Below are 18265 nucleotides of genomic sequence, written 5' to 3' on the forward strand. Positions count from 1 at the left end.
CAGGGGGTTGGTCGTCTGTTTAACGTACTCGCCACCACACCGGTGTTACTGACTACTAGAGCCGGATCATTCTCCTCCTGGCTCGAGGCTTCAATATTTATCCTGCCCGACTGCCTACCGATGGTAGACTCCTTCTGCCGGATTGTTGGTGCTTCAAAAAACTCCCAAATCCCCGGAGAGCGTGAACATTTCAATTCGCAGAAGTAGAAGAAGCAGTCCGGGGAAAACACAATCCCGATCCACACTGCGACCTATCCACTCAGCGTTTGGGTTTGGTTCGGTGGATGGAAAATAAATTGAAAAAATGCAAATAGGCCGGTTGGCACTCGTAGGCGCTGACCACATCCCGTCCACGTCCATTCGCCACGATTCATCGTTCCTGCAAACCAGGCAGCGGTATTAGGAACCTGGCCGGTCGGTCGGTCAGTCAGCAGAGGCAGCACACTTTCTCCGTCGTGGGGCACTTTTGAGATGCCTTCGTTCGGCGTGGCACCGTCTTTACTCAAACGAACAAACACAGGCAGGCGCATGAAAGAACTCGAAACAGCACGTGGGCCTAAGGACCTATGATTGGTGGAAACTACTGCTTACCGTACTGCATGGTTCGCACGATTTCGAGCGTGCGGATCGGTTCGTTCGTCTGGAGTGCATCGATTTCTTCGATAACCACGGAAGTTACTTTCTTGTTCGAGTCGGCCGATTCCGCGTTAACCGTTTTGAGGATTTTGCCATGATCTGAGGAAAAAAGAAAACGTGAGATGTGGTGTTAAATGATTAAATGATATAAATAAAATTTCTTACAAAAAAACAGATTTAGCCATTTCAATGGTTTGAAGTGTAAATGGGCGAACAGGAGGACAATGAACTCAAGAAAATTTCACCAAAACCGATAACAGTTATAGCGATAATGGTACACGATAAAGTACGACACAGAGATAAACTATTTGAAAATACAAAACTAACTGAACGCTTCAAAAGAACATGAATATTTTCCAAACAACAAAATTTATCTCGTAAAACGACTCTAAATGATAATAATAAAAAAGGCTTAATTTTTGTAACAGGTAAAAACGTATAAAAATGATCTTATATTACATTGTTGAAAGTTATCAAAACATATAATTTTATAAATAAAAAATTTAATAAACAATCAATGAACAAGTGGAAATTGATAAGAATTAACACTCTTTTCACAAAAAACATGTTTCTTCGTACTTTCCAAACAACTGAAGTACTTTTCCCCATAACTTCCAAACTCTCCCTGTTGTAGTATACTAAGCTACTAGCTACCACGAGCGTACTTACCAGTGCCCACGAAAACAACATCATACGTTTTACCACCGGGCGTTTTGATTTGCGGATCCACGGCGATAGTGGTGAACCGATACCTGTTGTAATAGCGTAACGGAGTAAGAAAAAATACGTTGAGTACGTTGAGCACATTGCTGCCGTTTCGTTTAGTTGGTTAGCTTGTAAACATTTTGCCATTGGATTAGCCGCATGTTTACAGACAAAAAGAAAAAAAATGGAAAATCCGACGCCACCACTTGGTGTTGGCGTCTGTCAGGGAACTGGTGGCATCCGATAAACACTTACATCGTACTGACGCGCGTCAGGATGGGCGAGCCGAAGAACGCTGGTACGGTTTCGTCCATTAGCGAGTGAGTCTTTTTGAAGTTGAGCGTTAGATCAGGCAACGTCCGGGAATCGTTGTGACAGGAGCCAGGCCTTGGATCGGGTACCTGTATGTTCACCGGATCGGAAACGAGTGAAAGAGAGAGAGAAAGACGAAACATCTATGAAATCGCAGCCGCTGGCACAGTTAGGCAGGACGTTGATAGAAGAAATCCGAGAAGTGGTACCGCGGACAGTCAACCAATGCACACAGGATAAATATGCATAATCTCACCAACCAGCAACCTCTCGCGGGGAATGGAAGAGGGATAGTGATTACCGGAGAGTTCGTTTTATTTTAATTAGAAGGATAAGCACTCACGACGTTTGTACACTAATTAGTTAACGTGGCGGTCAGGTACTCGTGTCAACTCAAAAGTGCAATAACACATCCTGGAACTCCTGTGACACCTCCTGACACGGCCTTGTGATGCGGTATGTGTACTGAGTTGTGCTGAACCAGATAGGGCACAAGTATGATTGTGTCGCGGGATTTACATGTGGTACGTTTGATCCAATTAGTGCTCAATTTGCCATCTTATCTATGCGGGTCTGTACTGGTTGACATTGCACACAGCATCGGAACCGAGCAGTCGGAATGGTCCGGCAGTGAAACCGAGCGCTCATTAAGCCATTTCGCAACAGATGTTATGCACATCTCATCGCGCACACTTACCGGACGCTGTGTGAAAATAAACCGCTTTCTACTTTTAAATCAGTGGGGGAAGCAATTATAGCTAATGCGATAACTTATTCAATGTTGTTCAGTTCGTTTGTTTTGTAAAATGATGGGACATTGGCGTCACCATGAGCGCAATCCATTCAAACAGGTTGAACAGCTTTCTATAGCGGTATGTTATGCTGCACAGTACTGAAGGAACATCAAATTATCTCCCAAACGTTCTATACTTACATTTAGTGGATTAACGGGCAACCAGTTGGAGTTCAGTCCACTTTGCTCCTTGAAGTTTCCCTCGAAGGTATCCGAAATGTCCTACAAACGGGAGAGACAACAGATTAATCATACAGCAAGGAACAGGAATTTTTGCACAGGTATTTCGAAATAGTAACCGAGTAAACAAACTTTTCACTTCATTTTGTTTCACTGCAAAGGACGGTCGTGTACTACAGTTACAGTTTATCTCCATTAAAAAATTTGGAAAACAATGTAAAAAACTCCACCATCAAGGGCGATTGCTCTATTTTTCCAAAAACGCTTTAGATCGCGAGTGTGATGGTTTGTTGAACAGCTATTTTCGCTCCACAATCACGTCCCTGCCGTCATCAGAAAGGGCAGCAGCAACTAAAAGATATCCAATTATATCTCAAGAAAGGAGCTAGCACAGCGAGAAAACTTCAAGATTTATGTTGACGACAAAAGTCCCCTCAGTCTTGGCCAAAAGCGACGAAGGCCCTTTTCATACTACTCGAAGGCAGTTTGGAGATTTATTCCAGTAATAGATACGCAATTTATCCGTTTAGTTGCGTAGCCAGTGTTTTAAGCTTTTTGTTAAAGGCATTGATACTATACTAATTCTTACCCGTAATTCATCGGAGCAGCTTATGTTAGCATGCGCTTACGCCAATTACCACAGTCAATGACAAGCTTTCCATTTCGCTACACAAAAACCCAATTCATAATCACGGAACGCGCTAAATCGTAATGAATAGCCTTCAAAATCGTGAACCGGCATTCGCAGGGCTTTTGCTGTTGTCGCCATCATCGCCAACCCTCCAAGGCAGACAAAATAGATGGCACTAAGAGGTGGAGGTAGAAAACACTCTCTCATCTTTTACTCCCTTTTCAGCACTCCTGCTCCACTTCGCGGGCACGGTAGCAGTTTGAAAATGAAATGTTAAATCCTGTCCATCAAACCACCCTAACGAGCGACAGCTCATTAGCGAACATCCCCCCACTAAATATTAGCGGGCCACAAAATTGAGGCTAATAAAAATGAAAAGACTTGAAAGGTGAAAGAACCCCTGTCGATATCGATCGAAATCAATCATCTTTGATAATACTTCCAGGATACGGTGGCCGCCGAGCTTCACACCAGGACGGATGTTTCACCGAAATTCGGTTAAGAATGAAAAGAAAGGTGATCGATGGTGACTACCCACCACCAATCGGGATGATAATAATGATGGAAGTAGTAGCTGGTAGGCATCGAACCATTGTGATGGCTTTATGCGGTTGCGTTCAGTAGAAACGGGGCTTTCAGAAACATATCTACGCTTTATGATTCATTACCCACTAGCTGCATCGTTGTACAAACTCGAAATTGATAGTAGGTCGTAACTGGTGAATGCTAATGATCAGTGGGTTTTGAAATAAACCATTCCTAAGCAGCAATCCAGGAGCAAATTAAAACGCAATACACGGCCACTCCATTAGACCAATCGAGCAAAATTTGATAAACCAAACGCACCGACCATCATCCTGTCGAAACATTCAATTAGCAATATAGATTGCGTATTACTAAAACAGGGATTGAGAGTGCGTGCACACTACATCCTTCACCTACTGTACACACCCAAATTGTTGTGCAACCAGCGGCAACCATGTCCAAACTGGCAGAATGGTGCATTTTTCGCGAAAGCATGTCCGGCGGCTTGGTGTACCGCATGTTTTTGGATCCTCATCGCCGTCCAACGAGGTTTGTTTGGTGCTTTTATGTGGTTCACAAAATTTTGCTAACAGATGCATCCCTCGTCTGCCGACATGGCCGGGCTCGGCCGATAAATGCAGAATGCTTCCGGGAAGGACAGGATACACGAATATTTAATGCACGAAATGAAAATCGCAATTCGTAAATTGTTTCATTCCCCCACCACGTCCAGCAAGCACGCGGACAACCTGCACTTGGTAGCATGGCCGACTACTGCGATGCTTGCCGCTCTCCGCTTAATGTTAAACTTTCGAAACCTCAATCTGCGCGATGCTCGTAACCATCAGAGTAGCAAGGGAAAAACACGGGTGCACGTGCGATCGAACGTACCTGCAGCGAGAACGCACAAACCGCTGAGCCGGCTATTGCGTTCGGTGAGGTGGAGAACACGCCGTATATCAGCTTGGAATTGGCGTGTCCATATCTGCCTTCGACCATGTTGCTGGTGGATTCTGCAAAAAAAAAGAAAAGGAGAAAAGTATGAGAAATTTACTCAATTCAAGTGTAATTCCATAAAAGTTTCCAACTTAACATGAACTCGAAATGGTTTCCGATCCGAACCGTTTGCTCAATTATACTTTCCGTGCATCCGATTGGAAGATAATGAAACGTAAAGTGCTTGGAAAAAAGTTTTCACAAAAAAGGGAAGACCGACAAGATCGAGCTAAAATGTCCATTCCGGATCATTCATCAAAATGTTCAATAAGAATGCTCGTGTTCTCGACTCCCTTCGGAGCAATAACGGGGCATCGCAGCACTTGTGCGCAGCAGCAAACAACTTTCGATGAGTTTCGATGAAAACAAGACACCGAAGGGTAGAATTGAAAACTTTCCTCCTGCATTTTGTTCTGCACGCTGGTCTTAGCGCGAAGTTGCGCTAGAAGTTGCGAATTGATGACGCTGCCTGCCAGTGGGGTTGCGTCCGGGTTGCGGCGATGGTGTTGCTGCCATCGCGATGTATACCGAGCCACGGACCGGAGTGAGGTTGCCTTTTGGCACCGTTTCTGAATCCGATGCGGCAGACGATCGACCCGGACGGACGGACTATCAGCTCCCTGCCAGCACCGCCAGGCGGCAAAGCCAACCAATCGCTCTTCCACAAGCGATTTCTCCTCTGCTGGCTGGGCCGGCATGGCCTGTGCCTGACTTTTCAATATTTTCCTAGCTAACTATTTCTCAAACTGCTGTTGATTCAATTTCTTTTCCCTTTTAGCTAGCTGACGATCACCCGTGGCTCTCGTGCACCGCTCCAGGGGTTGCAATTGTGACCGGTGGTGGTTGGCAGGTTGGCTGGGGGATGCAATCTTCTATCGCACCATCACGAGGCACTGAAAAATGCACCACCGGTTGCACCAGTGGTGGTGCCAAGGAGAAGCCCCGCGTGAAACCGGTCCTGATGCGCCCTCCTGGTGGGGCTGTGATGGTGAATCTTATTTCGGAATGGGAATATGTCTTATTTTCGCTTCGTTGGTGGTAAACTTTTCCTCTCACGTGCTATCTCGCGCAAGGAGGCGCCGGAAGGTTCTACACTTTCCACAGACAGAGGAACAGAGAGAGGGAACAAAATTCAAGAGGAAAACCCAACGGGAACTCGTTTAGCCGCAAATGACTTTCCAGCTCTGGCTAGAACATGGGGTGGTCACGTGGGTGTTCGTGTCATTTCGAAATCTCACTTATCGAGAGTAAATTGTGTTTTTTTTTTTCCATTTTTACTTAATAATGTTGCTGCACTGTATTCAATCATTTGAATAATAAGGTAGCTAGGTCCAACAAAAAAGGATTGGGTTAGTTATTGGATTTAAAACAACCATAACAAACCCTTTTCTTTTATTAAGGATTAAAAACTGTAAAATTTTGGTATCATGAATTATATGAAACTGGGTTTAGTTTTTAAAATTGGATCTACGCATTGAAGAAACAATATCGTTCGCTGCGCAATTGAAAGATTGAACCAATATGTTGAACAAGAAAATAGGTTGCAATAACAGCAGGAATCAATGTCGCAACAAGTCTACATCAGTGTCTTTCAATAAACATTTTTTTTTTTGTAGATTTCTCCCGTTAGTAAATATAACTTATTTATGCAATTGCTCCTTGTCAAAGAAAGAGGAAAGAGTTTAGCAAAGGAAATATTGTAAAAAATAAACTTACGAATTTCATCAAAGTAGAACGGAAAATCGCCCGGCATTGAGCAGTTAAGGCGCGACTTCAAGTACGACGTCCATCGATTCTTGAGCCGGCTAGGGCCACCCTTGTCCCACTTGCATACTCGGGCGACGCGACTGAATATTGCCTGGAAAGAAAAGGGAAAGAAAAATGAGAAATTACCAACCGGAGCTAGGATGTGCATTGTGCCAGAGCTTAAAGAGAACAAACAAGAGAACGAATCCAAACGACACCCCGAGCATTGCGGGTGTTTGATGTTGTCACACGGTCAGAATATGAAATGACCGAACGGTAATGAAATTATTTTCTTCGAACCAACATAAAACGGATAGTGAAACGGAGAAGCTGGTACAGTCTACGTCACCGTCAGCGTGTCACCGTGTGGCCCGTAATCGACACGGGGTACACGGGCGAGACTGAATGGCAAAGTTGAGCAATATGAATCCGTTTGAAGGCGAGTGAAAAGTGGTTGAAAGAAAAGTAAAAAGCAATAGGTAAACTACCGAGAACCGAACTGGACGACCAAAGCATAAAAGATGAAACGGACAAAATTCATAACATTTTTTCCATCTCGCACAAGTCGTACAGCCGGAAACGGATGAGCAAACGAAGTCCCATCATCGACCACGGCAGCAAGTGGTTTAGTAGTTAGGTGCCGCGATGGAAAAGCAGAACGCGAAGAAAAGCACTTTAATTAAAGTTATTTCATTATCGTTCGACATGACCGACCCAGCACGACGACTACGACAACATCCTGCTGTTGATCGGTTGTGAATGGAAGAAATGGTCTGTGAAAACGGAGTACAACTTCTTGGCGACTACCGACAACATTCCTCGCCATCACGCCTTCCCGCCATCTACGAAATTAATCATCTCGCCGATCAGAATGGGCACGAGAGTTGTGCGGAAAACAACAACAATGCTTACCTTTCCACAGTTGATGAACTCGACGGCGGTCTCGCGGAAGAAGAAGTACACAAAGTCACCCTGGGTGAACGATCCGACAAAGTTGGGTGCTGAAATATTTATGAAAGCGATAATGATCAATTTACACCACCTTCACACCATCTATCCGCCCCTTAAGGGGACCACCCACGATTTGACGATTAATTATTCATTTCGATGCTCGACAACTATTCGCCTGCCTGTCAGAATGGCGCATCAAACTGAAGAACCTCTGAACTTTAGTAGGCGAGGATGTCATTGACAGTTGGATAGGAAATGGTGGCCGACAAAGGAATATGCATTATGGGGATTGTTATTTACATATTTTTGCACTATAACCCTCCTACCCTTCGACCTGTTTCTTTTCCTGCAATTCTGTCGCTCTAATTTCTCGAAACTCCTATTCCCTGTTCTCTAGGGACTGACGGGACTGTTAAATTATTCAAAATGACCAACGGAATAGTGCGAATCTGCATACACGCGACAGTGTGCATTAGTGAGATGGGAATTAGGGTGACAGATCAAAGCCTCACTTTGTCCACCGGTGGCGGATGGCGAATGGAACTTTTAATTTCCCTCTTGTTTAAGTTTTTTTCCGAATTCCGAATTTTCAATGAGATGGATTATTCGAATTGGGATTGAAACTTTTTTACACACTTCAACACCCGCCAGGGTCGAGGTGGTTGAGAAGGTTAGATCGGGAACAGAGAGCAATCGAGCATCGACGAACTATCATCGTGCGAACCGTACACGAGCATGTGACCGTGTGTGTGTGTGCTTACCGTTCAGGCTGAGACTGTCGTGCTGCTCCGTCTGTAGATGCTCTCGGTAGATAATGGGATCTAATCCGCTGAAGTCGGCCACGGTACCCGAGTAGAGTTCGCTATCTGCAGGGAAGAAAGGAGGAAACGCGTGAAGGCGATGGTGATTAATAATATGGAAAATTACATTTCATTATGCGAAAAGAACGGATAGTAGCGTCTGGTGGCTAGATGATAGTCTCCTCTCTGATAGCCCTCTCCTGCTATCGTGCCCGTCGGAAGCATATCTCTAATGAGCGCGCCTGTCTCAATTAATTTGGGTGAAACAAGTTAAGTGATTTGAATCAATCATTTGTGTCATTTGTTGATTGCGATTGCTTTCATTGGATAAATTAATCGTACAGGGTGGTAGGAACGTGTAAGTGGTACTCCTTATTTTCTTGCAAAAAATTAGAACAGATTTCTCATCCACTCGCTATTTAATAACCATATTCGTTCCTACTTATGCTTGCAATCTATTTTTATATGATGAACGAATTCGAAGGTTGAAAGAAACAGAGAACATTGTAATTTGATTTATTATATTCACCCGGACACTTAGCATGAAATATTGTGTTAGAGCTTGTCCCAAACTGTATCCTCTGTTCTTATTACTATCCGTCCAAGTTAATTCATTACATTATGGCACAAAATCTTGCTTTTTGTTCCTACAACTACACCTAAGGAACTGTTCAGACATGCGCTCGAACATCAACCAATCTGTCAATACCGCAATGCGTAGTTTCCGGTACATTTGCCTCAGTTTAAAGCTTAAAGATTAACAGATGTGTTGGAATAGAAATTAATCCCTGATAAAAAAAACACGAACGATCGTCGAATAACACGACCATTGAAGTGCAGTTTAGTAGCACATTTGGAGCATAAATATTCGAAAAAGATGAGCTAGTCCGATGCAAAAACGGCAACAATTTATGAGCTCATGGTCATGAAGTACATCTTTTTGCTTATTTACGACATTTTACACACAGCGCATAAAATGGTCCCGGAAAAAGGTAGAAGAAGAAGAAGCAAAACGACTCAAGCATCTCAAGCAAAACCGTGGCCTTGCTAATATCAAGGTGTACGACACACATTAGGCACCCCGCCGTGCGCGTGTGTGTGGCATTGGATGGCGTGTCCTTCCTGTTAGACTCAACTCCACTCGACGATGCTTTTATTGCTTTCACGCACGATAAAATATCAAAACCCACAAGAAGAATTCATCAAGGCGGGTGTGGAGATGGTAGCGTGCAAATGGTCGCGGTGGTTCGCGGAGTTCGCGGTTCGCGCGGCCAAGCACTAAGCTCTTTTCCGGGCTAAATTGACTTTTTCCGCCGTTCCCTTCGTCGGTGGGCTGGCGGGGTGGTGGTGGTGAGCGCGCAACATCAAAAGAAAATTTTGCGAAACGATAGATTTTATTAAACCCAAGCTCCTTCTCGTGCACCAACCATTGGTTCGGAACCAACAGCACCAGCAGCAGCAGCAGCAGCAGCAGCTGAAGCCATCATGCACCTTCCTCTGCTGTTCTCTCGTTCGGGGAGGTTAAGGGCGTATGTGCAGCACACCGGGAAGCATAATGATCAGAAACCGATTGAACGAGGCATCGAGCGAGACTCTCCCCGGCACGGCACCGCAGCAAAGTCCCTCTTGGAAGGGTCGTGGTCCCGAGAGGAAGAGGTTCAAGTGTCGTAATTTCCAACGTCGCAGTTGATACGGCTGAGTTACCGATATGCCGATAACCTCCACTCCGCTGGGTTTTCTCTCTCTCTCTCTTCTTGAGTTTAATCCGTCAGCCATCAAAAGGAAAGAAAATCAATCCGATGCCTTCCGGATAATGAGATTCCTGCGGGAAACCCCGATCATCATTACGCGACGGCCCTCCACCCTCGGTGCTTCATGCAGATGAAGAGCTTAGGCATCGATCGATGCCACTCGCATAACAACATTTCACTCAACCCGCCCCACCCGTCCGTCCGGTACCGTTTAGCAATTTGTGCTTATGCTTTAACATTCCGGGAGAGTTGTTGGGATTATCTAGCCACGGGGCGGGGTGAGTGAGTTTCACGCGTAAATCATAAATCCTTATCATCAACGACCGAACGATGCCTGATGGTTTTTGTCGTTGGCCAACACACACACACACATCACAACCTGTTCGCCACCGGTCATAACTTGGCCAGCCTGGCTATAAAGTACTTGCAAACAAAGGCGAATAATGTCGGCGAAGGGTCACGTACGACTGCATGGCGTAGTGTGCACCCAGCTGCCACATCAACCGTGTGTATGTACGTGTGTGAGGCAAAATTTAAATCCTTCCCCAGTGAAAATAAAATAGAAAGAAAAAAAAAGGGGAAACAAGAACGGAACGGATAAGTCCCTAGATTCATCCCGCTGAAAGCCAATATTCTCACCCCTTCACGAACATCTTCTGCATTCTGTAGTAAGCCGGCTACCAAGAGAGACCGAGCGCGCATCCGGTGCTCGGTATCTTCGCCGAAAAAGATACAAAGACCAAACGAACGTAGATCATCGGAACGGCCACGGAGAAAACGCGAAACAACTAAGCAGGCTTGGGCCACACATGGCAACGTGTGGATTCTTATTTTGCATCCAGCCAAAAAAAAAAAACATCCCCCATATCCGTCATCCGTGTTGCCCTCCATTCCGCATAATGACTCAGCGGACACGGGGGGGGGGGGGGGGGGAACTCCCATCATCCTATGTTGCGTTTACATCTTCACATCCGGTCAAGTCATTACTCGGTAAGCCAATTTATGTAGCAGTTTCGCTGCGCCGCGCTGCTCTGCGCTATGTTTGCGGGCATTTTTATGATTCCAGAAAACATTCCACCCACCGCCAACATCCCTCCAGCGCTCCTCGAGTGTCGGCGAGGGGCGCATTACCAAGCGAACCATGTGCCGAGATCCGCTTTCTTTGTCGTCGTTACGTAACGGTTACGTGATTTCCGGTTTGCCGACTAATGAAGGAATGGTTTCGCGCGAACAGCTGGGAACAGCTCGCGGTCTTCCCAGGGAGGACGTTGGCCGTTTTTCCTTCCCCATTTCCGGGAGGTTGGGGGCCCTCGAGTCGTCGAGTCGTTGTAGTGCTGCTAATACAACCCTCCGCGAAATACGACAGAAGAATATCTCCTGAACAACAGCAGAAGTAGAAAAAAAAAACAAGCGAAGGACCAAAAAGCCGAAACTGTGTTCCTATGTCTAGCGGGGGTCTGGCGGGCGTGAGGTTGTGCAGCCGTTCCGCCATGGTCACTGGTCGTGAAGGTAACTGCTGGAGCTGAAAAGGCGAAAGCGAACGGTCCACCTTCTTGGTCAAAGGAATGCCGTCATGCAGAAACAAGAAATATTTCCACTGCTTCAGAGGCAAATACCGTCGCGGCAAAGATTCTTATGGGGGCAGCAGCAGGGGATTAAACAGTGAAGCTGAACGTGGTGGCGGGTTTTTTGCAGCAAAGGACGACACCCCCGTGGACGACTCGCTTGCAAGAGTGTCCCCGCATAAGCGCCGGGAGAAACAGACATAGAGAAAAGGCAGCACGCCAGTCACAAGAAAGCGCTAGTTCAAGTGGAAAATTCGTCCTGCTTGGCAACTTTTCCCCACCGACACGCTGCTGCTCTGCTGGACGACGCAAACGTCGAGGTAAAAGAAGAGAAGCAGAAGAAAAAGCAAACACGCATGCGGCAGCGAAACTTTCCTTTCCTACGTCAATCCGGCTCCGTTTCTCCGTTTCATGCTTCGTATCGCTCCTGCTCGAGGAGGACACACCACCAGGAAGACAACAAACCTCACACACACGCGCGCCAGTGATCCACAAGCACCTTGTCACAGGACAAGAGAGAAGGCAGAAAGAAAATGGGAAAGCAAATCATACATATTTGCCTCGCAACTTTATGCATTATCCTGTGAAAAGTTAGCCCCGAACGTGGCGCGGCGCTACCACTAAAAGGGCTTTGAGGTTTACCGGGCAGCGTTGTCTCTCTGGACTGGACATAAGCACCGCAATTTGGAATGCTGAGCACAGGAATGCAGTTGCTATTTTCTTATGTGATCTATCCGAAAGCTCCCTGGCACGGGATGCGTGGCCTTTAGTCTTCTGTTTCGTATCGTTGTTTCGTATCCTTTCGAAGATTTTGAAATATTCCATTTTTTGCCATGCTGCTTGCTGGTTTGTCTTTGTAAAGAAAGTATTTTCCTGCCGCAAATCTCATGCGACATACCGTACACATGTAGCCGATCATCGGACAGATTTGCTGTTTTTGTGTCAAAATTACACACAATGATTGATATGTTCCCGTAGGATGTCCGGATTATGTTGGATATTTCGAAAATGTTTCACTAAATCCTTTGCCCTTAAAGTTGACAGTTTATCTAAAAAATTCTAGCAAAAAAAAAGGTAAAAACTAATCCATTTCACGAATCCTTTGTTGTGGGCGCTCGACCTTACCCTGAAACCGTGAATTTAAATAATGAAACAACGGGAACACTTACCGACAAACACTGCCGTCGAGTTGTGCGTCGGATCGTACGGACACATCGCCTGGCCGGGCTTCTCCGATTCCACCGAGTAGTTGTTCCCGTTGATGGAGTATATCCGGCAGAGGGGCCGGAATGCGTTCGTCCCGCAGCTCATCAGCGCTCCTTGCGACGGTACCGCCAGCACTCGGATATAATTTTGGCAGACATCCTAAATTTTTCAATCCCCCCGGGGGAACGATGACCGTGGTGGCGGTGGTGGTGGCAGCGGCAGCGGCGATGACGGCGATGACGACGAGAAGGGAAAACACCAAGCCAGACAGAAGGAAAAACGAAAAAAGGATTATTATTTGTCCTGCAGCGCAAGCGCTCCGGTGCGCAGTTCGTACCGAAACGACTACGAGCCAGAATGAATAAAGGTGAAGATCCTTGGACCCCTCCCCTTCGAGTGGGCGGTTTGGGGCCAGAAACGAACTTCACAAACGCTTGCGAATCGTGTCTAGACCACTTGCGACCATTGTTGCCAGAGAATACAGACCACGTTAAGCAACAAAACGCTACGTCAAACACTGTGTGTGTGTGTGTGTGTGTGTGTGTGTGTGTGTGTGTGTGTATGTGTCTGTGTGCATCACCTTCTCCTCCCCGGTCCCAGTCGTTTTTTTCCACGAAAACCCCGATATGAGTTTGAGGAGGTTTTTGTTTTTATTTAATTTTCCGAATACATATTTACCGGCGATCTAGTCCCTAGCACCTTTCGCTTCATGTGTATTCAAGCGGGCTAAAACTGTTTTTCTTATCTCTTTTGTGGCGTTGGGATGGGTGTGACGGATACAAAATGTGGAACGAAAGGGTTCCCCGGGGCCAGCAACACCGCATGATTGCTATATATTTGACTTGAACTCATAAAAGCACCGCACCAAAATGGACCGCGAGAGATAGCACGCGTAAGGGTAGGCCGTGGGATTCGAATATTTTCGAAACGAAATTAATGACAAACAAATGGGCGCTTGGATCGATCGAGCAAATATATCTTGGCAAACCTCACGCCGAGCTCTCCAGCAACCAAATAGAGCCGAATATTAGCTCGAAACAACTTTGGTGCATGGAACAGTATCGGTGGCCATGTTTCCATTAGTTCTGGGCCATTAGACTTGAAATTTAAAATCCAATCGTCCGCTGCGAAACTCAGCTAAGGATGGAAGGACAGTCCTCCAAGGAGGAAGGGTCATTTCATTTCATTGCTCATTTTCACGATTATATGTACCGTGTTTACTGGCTCGGATTTCAGTCCTCGTTTGGAAACCAACGCGACCGATCACTCCTATTTTCAATTACGATGAGAGCTTTGCACAGCCTCACCTGCGAGCGCGGAAATAAAGCCAATGAAGCAATTAATATGCCAGTGATATTTACAATTCGAGATCGTTAGGTCCAATGACAATTGCAATTCGCACAAAGTACAAGAAGTAATCAACTAGAACCATGAAACCTTTGCCGTCTCCAGTTAGGATGCGGGACATTTTTAATGTAATTAAATAAAACCTTTCTGCACAGTGCAGTTCACACACCTACCACGTGAGTAAACAAACCTAACACGAGCTAGTTTTAGCCACACGCAGAACGACAGACGAGTATTTTGCGTGCGTTGTCGAAATTCCAAATCCAAAAATCCACACAAAAAAACGGTGCGTCACTCGCGCGGATTTGGCGTGGAAATGCGCGAACCTATGGCACTGCTGCATAAAGAAGACACCAACAGACAGAACCGGGGCACGGTAATGCTGTCCCGTGATCATTACGCGAGTTGCCTCGCCATGTTATCAAGCGTCATTTACATAACCAAATCGTTAGCACCATTCCGATGGTGGTGGTGGTGGTGCTGCTGCAGACTGCTCTGCCAGTAACGAAATCCCGCGATGCGTCGCTACTAACTGTGTCCTCTTCGAAGAGTTAGATGCGGTAGGGATGAGTGGCCGCGCGAGGATAACAATTCGGTTCGGTGGCCCCGTGAGTATGTTTATGAGCGATTAGTGCCACGAAATTGAAAAGCCTGATTATGAAGTCTAGAAAACCCGGGGAGGAGGGATGGTGAAACTGGTCTAGATAAGCAAATGACCGGTGGCCCGGCGCGGGTGTTTCCCCCTTGGGATTCCCCTTGCTGAAGGTATTGCCCTTGAGGGGATCTCTCGGCATAAACTCGACAGAAGGGAGGACCCTTTGAAGCGAATGCGAAGCACTTACCTCATCCTTGCCCTTCACGATGCACATCTTAATGTCGTCCTCGGAGGAGTACCACGACAGCCGGGTCGTTTCGCTGAGGTCGTAGATGCTGAGATTGTAGACAATGTTTCTGCAAAAAGAGAAACGCGAAAGGAAAGAAACACAACAGCGTTATAAATGGTGGTTAGAGATAAGCACTTTTACAGTTGAAACAGATAGCTGGAGTGGAAGGTAGTAGAGCGCGTGCAACGCTTGGCTAAAGTGATAATCAAGGTCGAAAGAGATGCTGCCATGGAACGGATTTATGGAAACAATTCCAGAGCACATCAGTTGTTCTATTTTCGTAGATTAAGCAGAACTCAGCAATATTGCACTACATTAAAAGCGAGCAGTAGCACAGTTTTCCTTGGAATTATCCGATCTCATAACAATGGCCATTAATGAGACGTCCCTCAAAAGTCGTTCCGCAACTGCTCCTACATTGGATGAGGCCTACACGAGGCAACCAAGTTATGGATGGTTGAAAACTCTCATCAGTAATCATGCGTCAAAAATCCATTTATTAATCTATTCGGGTGTCTGCAAAGCCAACACCGCACGCCCCACAGTCCCATTGTCACAGATTCTTATAGATGCTGGATGATAAGAAACAAAAAGGGGGGAAACCGCCTCTCATCTTTCCCCACTTCGTTGGCCTTATTTTATGGCAAACCCTCTCGCATCACGCACTCCATTATGTTGCGAAAACCATTACTAGCAATGTCACATTCCGTAAAATGTCACATCCAAGTAAGGGAGGGTGGTGGGACAGATATATGGTACGGCGGCATATGAGTGCCGGCCGGCTGGGTTGGTTTCTGTTAAAACATTCCCCACAGACAGCAATTAGGTGTCGTCATAAATAACGTTCATATTCATTACATCAATTTGTAACTGCCATGCAGCCGCAGCGGCGGGCGTCCTCTTCGGCATATCAACGATCCTCGATTCCCGGTAGCGGAGCCGGAGCGAAAGACCGAAAACCCCGAGCTCCCGAGTGACGTGATGTGAAGCCGTCAAACATCAAATTCATGCGTTTCGTACAATAAACTCCCATTAGATGGAAGTTTAAGAGGACACATGGAATGCTCGGTCACCCATCGGCGGCTGCAGCACCGCAGGCGACGACGACAACGACGACGACGACGAGCGGTTCCAGTGGCATGTGCGATGTGAATGATGTCGCCACCACCACCATCGGCATCAGATGCCAGCATGATATCGTTCAATTTAAATTAGTTATCATCAAAAAGAATACGCATCACAGCCAGCTCTTGCTCGAGGACATAGCGCCGGTCGTGGTGGTGGTGATGCGGATGCTGGTTGCTGCTGGAAGGGAGCACCGAGACCCGCGCCTGTGTGTATGCGTGTGTGTCTCGGTGTGAATGAAGCGTTTTATCGACGAGACGAGGAAGGTCTACCGAATATCATCAAATTGATTTGAATGTTCTCCTAAAGGTTCTCTGTACCGCGTTCGACTGCGGTGAACCATTCCGGGCAGAGCTAGTGAAGCTGTTGTTGTTCCAAGTTTTCATTCACACTTCGGCTGCATAACCCTACGTTCGCCCGTTCTCTCCAGGCCATTTCTACTTTTACAATTAATGGTAATTTATGATGGGGCGCTGCACATACGCGCTCTATCTGGGCGACCAGAGACCGCGCATCACGATAGCGTATGGTGACAATCCCACAGTTCAGGCAATCGACGAAACCGTAAATGAATTCATATTTAATCTGTTTCGCACATGTGTTTATGCGGCGCGTCGTTGGTGCGTTCGGGATTTACCCGCATTCATACTGGCTGCGAGCTGTTCAACTTGTATTTGCTTTAGAGTTTTCCTTAAGGAGTTTGTGTTACGCTAGAAAAGTTAACACAACCAAGCTGCAGATAGATAGTTAATCAAATTTAAGAAAAATAAAAATCACGCAGCCCGGGTTAAATATTTTTTTATAATTAAAATAAAATATGTTTGTTGCAAGGATCGAAATTGATTTTCAAATGTTCCAATATGATTTTTTCATATTAATGCAGTCCAAATTTATTTTCAATAATTTTTAATTTCAATATTTTTTTTTTATTGAAACACAGCTTAAAACGTCTATAAAAAGAATAATTTTATTAATCAACATAAAACACATGGTGCAACACTTTTTGGGTTGACGGACGTTTGAAATACCACAATAGTTGTCCACAATAATTGTTCGATATTTATGTTATTCATTCTAAGAACAGTTTTTTTTAATTACTAATATTTCGATTATCTCATATTAGATACGAAAACAATGCAGTTGCTTCACAAAAAAATAAAGACGACTGTTGCTTCTTTACACGGAACATTTTTTCAATGTAAGCAGGGGCTGCCTAAGCATCCGAAACAAGGAACTATTTTTATCACTTCGCCTAACATTACTCTCCACTCAGCATCATCTTGCCAACAATGATTGCATGCCTCCTTTTTTTGCAATGGCATACTCTTCGGTAGACCAATAAAAATCATTTACAATGGCGGCTGCCACCGGGTGGGCCACAGTATGCCTTGCTTCTGCTGCTCCGAAGCCACCATCGAAACGAAGGAACAACTAAACTGTCATAAAGTGGGTTCATACGACGCACACTTACAACGACGAGCAACGACCGAGCGGTAATCATTTTTCATTCTATTTTCGGTCACACACACGCACTCAGTCACATTTTCCTCCAGTAAAAAAGGCAAACTAATTTATCACACTGAATTACCACGGTCTCCACTCTCTCTTTTCTCTCCAGCGGCCAGCCAGCCAGCTTGACCCCCTCCCGGGCTAGCGCACAAGTAATTGTGTCTAGGGTGTGCGTGTGTGTGTGTGCTTGCTGGCTGTGTATGCATTCTCATGACTTTTCTTCCGCTTTCAGAATGGCACGCGGAACGACTCCACCTTCATCCTGCACCATTTTCATCAACCGCACGAAGACACGATTCTCCTTTCCAATTGGGACCCGATGCCGGCGGCCAGAGCTACTACTGCTACTACTGGTTGCCATAGTGGTAGTACCCGGTCTCCAGTTGATGGGTGTATGTGTGTATGTAAGTGTGCCCCCATCAGCTACCGCACACAATGGCCGTTCACGTCGGTAAATAATCAATCACTTCACTTCAGTGAACCGGTCATGAAGCGTGAAGCGGTCAGGCCAAGGTAAAGGCCGAACATCGGTCGGTCCCACCGGTGCATCTCGGTGCCCGAACGACGTAAAGGGCGCCTCTGTGTGTGCACCACACACGCCGA

At 45.9% G+C, this 18265-nt stretch overlaps 1 protein-coding gene across 5 annotated transcripts in view; it reads right to left on the reverse strand.

Annotated features, from left to right (window-relative positions):
- Window positions 1-18265, reverse strand: part of LOC125950778 (semaphorin-1A) — a 140491-nt gene that overhangs the window by 8989 nt on the left and 113237 nt on the right. For all 5 annotated transcript variants that reach the window (XM_049679060.1, XM_049679061.1, XM_049679056.1 and 2 more), the window contains 10 exons: window positions 14987-15095; window positions 12761-12956; window positions 8237-8341; window positions 7437-7525; window positions 6495-6636; window positions 4674-4795; window positions 2588-2668; window positions 1597-1742; window positions 1306-1388; window positions 592-735 (listed from right to left, as the gene is read on the reverse strand). In XM_049679060.1, the coding sequence (XP_049535017.1) occupies window positions 592-735; window positions 1306-1388; window positions 1597-1742; window positions 2588-2668; window positions 4674-4795; window positions 6495-6636; window positions 7437-7525; window positions 8237-8341; window positions 12761-12956; window positions 14987-15095 (1217 nt within the window). The remainder of the gene's footprint in view (window positions 1-591; window positions 736-1305; window positions 1389-1596; window positions 1743-2587; window positions 2669-4673; window positions 4796-6494; window positions 6637-7436; window positions 7526-8236; window positions 8342-12760; window positions 12957-14986; window positions 15096-18265) is intronic.

This window comes from Anopheles darlingi, chromosome 2 (assembly GCF_943734745.1).
Source record: "Anopheles darlingi chromosome 2, idAnoDarlMG_H_01, whole genome shotgun sequence".
In the NCBI taxonomy this organism is placed as follows: domain Eukaryota; kingdom Metazoa; phylum Arthropoda; class Insecta; order Diptera; family Culicidae; genus Anopheles; species Anopheles darlingi.